This window comes from Drosophila ficusphila, unplaced genomic scaffold, assembly GCF_018152265.1.
Source record: "Drosophila ficusphila isolate 14025-0441.05 unplaced genomic scaffold, ASM1815226v1 contig_286, whole genome shotgun sequence".
Classification (NCBI taxonomy): domain Eukaryota; kingdom Metazoa; phylum Arthropoda; class Insecta; order Diptera; family Drosophilidae; genus Drosophila; species Drosophila ficusphila.
Genome location: NW_025064189.1, coordinates 2,084,271 through 2,093,425, shown reverse-complemented (window position 1 = coordinate 2,093,425; position 9,155 = coordinate 2,084,271). Strand labels below are relative to the sequence as shown.

The 9,155-nt window shown below is 43.6% G+C and overlaps 1 protein-coding gene across 1 annotated transcript; it reads left to right on the top strand.

Moving 5' to 3' along the window:
* Nucleotides 1–1,491: 1,491 nt before the first annotated feature.
* On the top strand, nucleotides 1,492–5,320 carry LOC108095463 (leucine-rich repeat and immunoglobulin-like domain containing-NOGO receptor-interacting protein 4). Its single transcript, XM_017196578.2, has 2 exons — nucleotides 1,492–1,954; nucleotides 2,420–5,320. Exon 2 carries the CDS (start codon nucleotides 2,531–2,533, stop codon nucleotides 4,760–4,762), a length of 2,232 nt encoding a protein of 743 aa, XP_017052067.1. The 5' UTR covers nucleotides 1,492–1,954; nucleotides 2,420–2,530; the 3' UTR covers nucleotides 4,763–5,320.
* Nucleotides 5,321–9,155: the final 3,835 nt, after the last annotated feature.

The window sequence follows — 9,155 nt, the reverse complement described above, 5'->3', positions numbered from 1 at the left end:
TTTACACTCTTCCACAATATTAAATTTTTTATTTCTTTTCGAAGCTGGTATATTGATGTAAAAATGTGGAAGTGGGGTGCTTTCTAGTTAGAAACATAGTAATTAAAATATTTTTTTATTTTCAAACATAGTAATTAAAATATTTCTTATTTACAGAGAAACTTCTTCATTAACAAGCTTTTTTTTTGCCATGAACAAAAATCTTCAACAAATTAAATGTAGTGGTTTAGTCTTAAAGTCTTATTTCGCTCTACTCCCAATGCAATTTCTCTTCACTTCTTCTACCATAAATTATTAATATTTATATGCCGCAAAGGCAACAAATCAAATTCATAAAATGCATTGGCCAAGCAACTATTAACAGTTGCCTTGCTTTCAATACACAAAGTTGCCTCAAATTTGGGTAATATATAAATTTAACAAGTTTACTTATTGGTTAGTTCATGGGAGATAAAAAAGCAGTCGTAAAAGATTTGCATCTCTCTATGATAAATAAATTTTGTGTGCGAAATTCTCGGAGACGGAAATATGCCAGTTATGTCAGTGGAGCAGAGGGGTGTGGCGGGTTGGGAAAGCGGAGGAAAACCGCATGCCGTAAGGCCCGGAAAATGTACCCCGCTCCCCCGTTCCACAAATCCGGCCACATATGTTGGCACAAAGTTATGGCCATTTAAAGTTGATTTTCTTGTTGTCAATGTTGTTTTTTTTTCTCCGTTTCTTTTTTTTTTTTGTGCGCCGACTTGTAAATAGTTGTTTGCTCTGCATGCCAAGAATGAGAAATGCATCTCAGATGTATCGGATGACACAATATTTTTGGGAAGTACTTGAGTTCAACACTTTCGTGTGCTGGGCTGCGGTGCATCGCGCAGATCCACAAATATCAATTTCAAGTGCGTCACTTTTAATCTGTAAACCACACTAAAATGCTCCACTTAGGCCAGGACATGTCTGCGACCCATAAAAATACATCTTGCTCCTATTTTGCGGAGGAGTGGACTTCTTTATGGGGTCTTAATTATGCCACAGCACTTGGGCTGTTTTAGTTTTCGACCGTTAGGACCACTGCTAGTCTTAATGGTCGGCAGCATTTCGTGTCGAGGACGTGCGGCCAGTTCGGCGGATGGGTTGCAATTGCCACAGAGTGGCAAACAGACTTATGGAACCACTATAGCCAGATAAATGAGTGGAAATTTTGAGTGAAAATCGGAGTACTGAGTTTCTCCATCGAAAGAGAGAAATATATTTGGCTCGTATCTGCGGCTCTCTAAACCAGTTTCGACTACCTGCTGACGGGTTTATCTGAGAGAACTCGCCTTCGCAAGGCCGTCTCGCATTAGCCACGCTCTTTTGTGAAGCCGATGCAGCTGCCTTCTTGCCACCACCAAACGTACCGCTCCATGCCACTCTTACCGCTCCACGGTTTTGCCGCTCAACCACCCCGGCAAAGTAAAATAGAGGCAGCCGAGGTATCGTTTGTGCAGCAGTCGCTTCGTAAAATCAGTGTAGTTCGTTGCCTCGTCGTGAGCGGTTGTCTGCCTGCCATATAGAGCCAATTTCGACTTAGTTCCTCTCTTACCAGAGTTGGTAACACGAAATACGTAAACCTAACACCGAAAAACCCGTCAACCGAATAACAACAACTTGAAGCGTGCAGCCAAAGCGAACCATTGGATTATCGCGCACGTTTCTCAAACAATCAGCAAAAAACTAACAAACAAACACAACCAACAAATTTTTATTTTGACAAACACACATGTTTTAGTTGAGCAAATGTGACAAAACATAAAATTGGCAACCCAAAAAATCAATCTAAAAGTGAAACAGTGAAAACTCAAACACATCACACAAACAAAACCAAAACACTGCATTTTGCATTTTAAGTTCTGTTCATCAACGATTTCATCTGCTGAAAACCATAAATTGTTGCCAAACAATCTCCTAAGAAACACAATAGGTAAGTTGAAATTGTGGCACAAAAAGTGCAAAGTTTAAAGGAGAATCAAAAGTGGAATATTGTGAAATTTAACAAAGTAGAAAAGTGTGATTTATATTTGATTCTGAAAAGTTTGAACAAGAAGAAGTTAGTAAAAAAAACGAATATTTATAGAAATCATTCTGTTGGTTTTTTTTAACTTGCTGTCACGAAATAAATTTAAGTTACATAAATTATTGAGTTCCAAAATTCTAAAAATGTAAATGAGTTAGGGCAACAATATTAGGAATTTAAAATACATTTTTTTGGAAATTCTAAAAATAAAATATTAGCTGAGATGAGATACTAGTGAAAACATAAAATAAAAGTTTCCCTCCAATATTTTAATCAATAGAAATGGTTCCACGAAAATAGGCTAATTAACCGAACTCAACCAGAAGACAGAAACTAAGTTTGAAAATCTTTTCCTCGTTTGTCTACCCGCAGAACTATGGAAAACTGAAAATCCCAACGAAAACTCCCGAGCGAAACGCAAAAGCAACACAGAGACGAAAATCTGAAAGACAGAGAACACAAAGGAAAAACACAGACCCCAAGATGCAGCGAAACATGATGATCGCGTTCGTGGGCATCTGGTGCATTTTGGCCAGCATTGGTGTGGAGCCCGCGGCGGGTTTGGCCAATTGCCCGCCCGGCTGTCAGTGCGACGATAATACCTTGGTGGTTCAGTGCGGCGAGGGCCAGCTGGACGTGCTGCCCATCGCCCTGAATCCCTCCATCCAGCGACTGGTGATCAAGAGCAACAAGATCAAGACCATCGACTCGTCGATCCAGTTCTACGCGGAGCTGACCTTCCTCGACTTGTCCTCGAATCATTTGATGACCATCCCGCAGCGCACTTTTGCCTACCAAAAGAAGTTGCAGGAGGTGCACTTGAACCACAATAAGATTGGCCAAATCAGCAATAAGACCTTTATTGGTTTGTCGGCGGTGACTGTTCTGAATCTGCGTGGCAATCAAATTTCTGAGTTGCACCAGGGAACTTTCAGCCCGCTTCTCAAGATTGAGGAGTTGAACTTGGGCGAGAATCGCATTGGCTACTTGGACCCCAAGGCCTTCGATGGACTCACCCAGCTGCGCATTCTCTACCTGGATGACAATGCCTTGACCACAGTTCCGGATCCCGTGATTTTCCAGGCCATGCCTAGTTTGGCTGAGCTCTACCTGGGCATGAACACCCTGCAGACCATTCAAGCCGGTGCCTTCCAGGATCTGAAAGGACTCACTCGTCTGGAACTGAAGGGCGCCAGTCTGCGCAACATCTCGCATGACAGCTTTTTGGGTCTGGAGGAGCTGCGTATCCTGGATCTCTCCGACAACCGATTGGACCGCATTCCCTCCGTGGGACTCAGCAAGTTGGTTCGCCTGGAGCAGCTGTCAATGGGCCAGAACGATTTCGAGGTGATTAGCGAGGGTGCCTTCACCGGTTTGAAGCAACTGAAACGCTTGGAGGTGAATGGAGCCCTCAGACTGAAGCGAGTGATGACTGGAGCCTTTGGCGCCAATGGCAATCTGGAGTATCTGAACCTTTCGTCCAACAAAATGCTTGTGGAGGTGCAAGAGGGTGCATTGAGTGGTCTGCCCCATTTGAGGCATGTGGTGCTGAAGGCCAATGCTCTTACCTCGCTGGCCGAGGGAATGTTCCCGTGGAAGGATCTGGTGACTTTGGATCTCTCGGAAAATCCCCTTTCTTGTGATTGCCGAGTGATGTGGCTGCACAATCTGCTGGTGGCCAAGAACGCCAGTCAGGAGGAGGTTTCCGAGCTGATGTGCGAGTTCCCCGAGCGTCTGCGTGGCGAGTCCCTGCGTCATCTCAATCCCGCTCTGATGGGCTGCACCCACGCCGATCCCCGCAAGCAGGCGCTCATTGGAGCCCTTCTGGTTGGATCCGCTGCCACAATTACCGCCTTGGCTTTGGTTTTGTACCGCTGCCGTCATAAGATCCGTGAGACCATCAAGGGCGGTCTGTGGGGAAACTCGGCTTTGGGTCGCAAGGAGCGTGAGTACCAGAAGACCTTCTGCGATGAGGACTACATGTCGCGCCACCAGCATCATCCCTGCTCCCTGGGCATCCACTCCACGTTCCCCAACACCTACACTGCCCCTCATCACCCGGGTGCAGCTCATCACTACGGAATGTGCCCGATGCCGGTGAATGATTTGGGTGCCGTGGATCCCCAGCAGAAGTTCCAGCAGTTGGCGGTGCCCACGGCAACAATGGTCAGTGAAAAGAAGTTGAACAACAACAAGGGTTTGGTGTCGCAGGGAGCCATCGACGACAGTGCCTCGTTTGTGATGCACATGAAGTCGGCCACCATGGGACGGGATGTCCATCAGCAGAATCCCCAGCTGAATCACTACACTAAGCCGCAGTTCCTGTCGGCCACGGCTGCAGTGGGTGATTCCTGCTACTCGTACGCGGATGTGCCCATGGTGCACGGCCCCCCAATGGGCGCCACAAACCAGCCGCAACTGCGTCTCACCCAGGAGCACTTCAAGCAGCGCGAGATGTACGACCAGGAGATGGCTGGCGAGATGTTGGATCACAACTACATCTACAGCAATACGCACTACTCGATGCCGCTGGAGCAACTCGGTCGCAGCAAGACGCCCACGCCACCGCCGATGCCTCCAGCTTTGCCCCTGCGGAATGGCCTGTGTGCCACCACAGGACGCAGGTCCTTCCAGCAGAAGTCCGCCTCCCAGAAGCAGCAACAACAGCAGCAGCAGCAGCAGAACAACAACACCCTGCGTCAGTTCACGCACTGATCCTCGACCTATCGACGCAGGCAGCTGAGCATCTATGCTTAGTAGTCCGCTGCCCAACACTGTGATGCCAAAACCCCCCAAAATACCCACTAAGCCCACTCCCTCCCTCAACCAGACACAACTAGCATATAGTTAGAAATAAGGAAAACATTGTAGTAGCTGTAATCGGAAAACCTAGGCATTAAGTCAGAGAAATACTTGCCTTGTACATATACACAACTTTAGAGCACTCTTTCGAACCTATAGAACACTGAAGGATCTCCAATTCTATCAGCACTTTGCCACACTACTGTTTTCCTCCCCCTCCGAGCATAAGTTAATCGTAGTCCCTAAGCTGAATTGTAAATGATATATACGAGTTTAGATAAACTAAAGACAACAAAGCACTGAGAGTCATCGTAAGCTTAATTTTAACTTATTTAATTTATTGTTAAACGCAAAATCGAATCAAATGCAAACAACTATTTATGTATTAGTTAGACAAGAAATTTATGCAAATTTAAGCGAAAACAAAATATCAACAGAGAACAAAAATATACGCAATGAAAACAAAAACTCATTTGAAAACAAAAATTACCACTGTGTGTTCATTCCGCTCTTAATTTAGCAGCTTTCCTTTTCAGCCCGCAGTTCTTAACATTTCGCTACATTGCCGTGGAAATTTGCCTTTAATTAAACATTTTCCATTGCACCGACACAACTTTTCCTCTGTGTCAATTTGTCTCAACATTTTCACTTTTTTTTTTTTCCACGGGCTCAAAACTTTTGACTTTCAATTCAATTAAAAGTAAGTTGAGGCCCTGCAAGCCGTGGAAGCCGGCGGAAAAAAAAGAGGCAGCAAAATTAATATACTATTATTCAATAGTAACAAGCTCGGGAAACTTTTGCAGACCGGGCTCAAGCAGAGCGTGGCAAGTGGAGAAGTGGTTCGGCGTACATAATTTTCAATTGAATGTGCAGGGAAAACACATGTGCAACTATACGTACTATGTAGCTACCCCTTCATTGTCACCTGCGATGCAGCTGTCGCCTGGCGGACCAGAAAGTTGCCAACTCACCGTCGAAGTTTCCCCCTGGGAACCCTCGATTTTACCAACACGCTCACCCGGTGTTTCGAATCCCACTTCTCCCTCCCTCCTCCACCTTTTTTTCCTGCTCAATTTCAAGCCAAATCGAAACCTATTTAGACAATTACGAAAATAGAAATCATTCCAGAACTTGGAGCGAGCAATGTACGGTAATAACAATAAATAAATAACAAAGGCAAATAGCGGCCAGAACCAAGCCCCCAAATGGCCAACAATAAAGCGGCAGAAGGAAAAAAATGAAGACCAGATACTCAACCTCTGACTGATTTCCACATCGCAGTTGGACTGGCGGGGAATCCATCATCAAATTTCGATTAAAAGGCGCGTGTACTCGACTCGAGAACCAGAAGAGAGAGAGTTTCGAGTCATTCGCACTATTCAAGCTTCATTAGGAGGCAAAGTAACGAAAACATTTTGATTTCGATCATTACAATTTCCTTTCATGGCCCCCAGTTGAGTGAAAGAGCTACCGAAGGGGCCGCTGGCAAGGGTTAGTGGATCAAGTCCGAAGTCGAAGTCAAAGTCGAGGCAAAAGCGAATGTAATCATTAATTCGCCTCAACACACTTGGCTCCAGATACAAAGATACTGCCGCAAAGATATGGATGCCAACACCGAGATACATTTACAGATACCGTGGACCACGGCTCATTCTGACGACTGACGACTCGGAACCTGAAGCCCCAGCTACCCAAAGGCAATAATTATCGAACCGAAAGCCGGCTTGGTCCAAATATTGAAGACCATTGTGGCCCATCTGGCTGGCTTTCTGGCTGGCTGACTGGCTTTCTGGCTAGCTGACTATCTGACTGGCTGGCTATCTGGCTGATTGTATGATGACCATGTTGAAAATGCTCATTAAAGGTACTTCAGAAATTAAAGCATTTCACAATTGTTCCAAAGCGAAAGCCCGACCAGGTTTAGAGTTCAGAGAGATTGAGATTTCGTTTTCGATTCGGCCCGCTATTTATCAGATGTTGTTATCTATCGCTGGCTTTTGGTCTTGGCTCGAAGCTCAATTAACGTGGTCTTGAATGTCTTTCTGGGGTCAAACTTGGGGGCGAAACCGTTGATTTTTGGTTTTGGAGAAAAGAGGGCGGGTGAACAGAAAAGAAAGGCTCGATTTAACACTTGGGTTCTTTCTTCTGGCTTTCTTTTATAGAAGTTGGTAATTTTATTTTTCCGGATTACAATGAAACTGATACAATTACATAGTGTTAGCTTTGGCGGTATATTTTTTTTAGCAATTATAAAATTTGTTTGAGGAATTTCACCAATCTAATAACCATTAATAATTATTTGCGAAGTGGAATACCTGCTCAAGGGATCTACTCGGATTAATGGCTAATCTTAGCCTAAAGTTAGACGGCTACAGCTTCACTTATCACCCCATTTAGTCATGTTTGACTATAAAACCCGAGGCAGGTAACACGTGAAACTTAAGCCCGGGGCGTGAAGACACCCAGCCGCAGATCGGTCGGTTTCCCCTCCCCCCATTTGAAAACTCATAAAGTGCCCAAAGACAGTTTTCGTTTGACAAAAATTTGTGTGCATCTTTTGGGTTTTTTGTTACACCTTACAATGGCCATAACCGAGGCAGCAGCTCTACCACGGCGGACCCATGCCGAGTGCTGTGAAATTTCCCAACAATAACCCGGTCCCAATTGTCCCGCTGCGAGGAGAGGACCGAAGACCGAGGAGAAGGCCGTGACGCTAGTCACATGCTGTGAGCCCAGGGGCTTGGTTCTCCTGCACACATTAATTTCTCATCATTTGGCATTGGCAGGCCGAGGGAATTCGGGCCCGAGGAAGGGACAAGACAAGACTACCAACTGCGTATTAATGGAAATGTTATAAGAGATTAGCAGGCATCCGCATCGAGTGGTACAAAGGTGCCCAAAGAACACTGGGTACAATTGCAACTGTTTTTGTCCGTTTAATGCGAATTTTTATGCCCAGTCCATACGAATGCCATTTGCAGATAGGTAAGGACTGTGTAACTCGGGCGTGATCTACCTAAAAACTCAACTCATTATGGTCAATCATTGCAGTCGATTCGCCCTTCGGATTGTGCAAGACTTTCCCAACAATCGAGCAGTAATCAATCTGACAAGCTACCGCGTTTTGAGCAATTGTTACCCCGATTGTTTCCCTATATGGGGCAGAAAATGAGGTCATGTTGGGAAATCTTTTCCAGGCAGGGATGCTTAACAAAGAAGGAAACGGTTTAAGGTTGCAATAATGTTTGTGAAGATAAGGAACTCGACAACTAGAAGATCTGATATCTATATCAGATGACAGCAGTTACAAAATAAAATCCTTAAAGGTGATCAAACATTAACTTTAATGGGAACGAAGAAAACATAAAGAATATATGATTTTTTAAGCCTTATTATAAGAGTTTTCTGCATCTGAATGGCCGAAGCCATTACCTCCAGTTTCCAATCTCGGTGTTACTGCCTCTGATATTCTGCACACTTAAAATAGATTAATTTTTCCCCAAGTGCCAGCACTCGAAAATGCAATTTCTGTTGAACAAAAATCGCGAAAAAAGGAAAAATCAAGAGGAAAGCTTCCGCTGCAGTAGCAACTCAAGCGACAGCATTTTTAATTAAATAATTATTATAATTGTTGTTGTAGCTTAAGAAGATTTCCATTTTCAGTTTTTTATTTTTTATTCGCACATTGTGAGAACGACGCATAAAAATTTAAAACATATATAAGTGCTCGAGTGTGTGTGTATAATTATGTCAAAATATAAGTCCCACAAAGTAAACGAAATTTTCCAGCGGCCAACGGTTTTGGGTGTGAAGTGTGGGTGAGTGCGTTCGAAACTTTTGCGAAAATATTTTAAATTAAAATAAAAACGGGAAGAAAAAGAATTGGGTCAATGGGAAAGTCGATTTCATGAGTGCTCTATAAAAACATAATTACTCAAAGCCACCACAAACTTTTCGTTAAAATTGTTGACACGTTTCATAATTTTCGTCTTGTGAATTTCCAAAATAGCTGTTTCGTTTAAAATTATATATTTTTTTTTTGGTTCAGATGGTGAAACATTTCTGTGGTAAATGGATAGCAACTTTTTATGAACAGTGAAATCGCATATCCTATTAATTCTACAAAAAGTTTTTTTTATAAAGAAAAATATGAAATAAAAACGTTGCAATTCGTTTAACCATATTATCATGATAGAATGGGGGGAATTATGATTACGAATTCTTTTGGCAAGTTATAAGCTTTTTTCCAATGATTAAGACTCTTGCATCGTTTAACTCGCTTTGAAATATTGTAATGAAGTAAAAT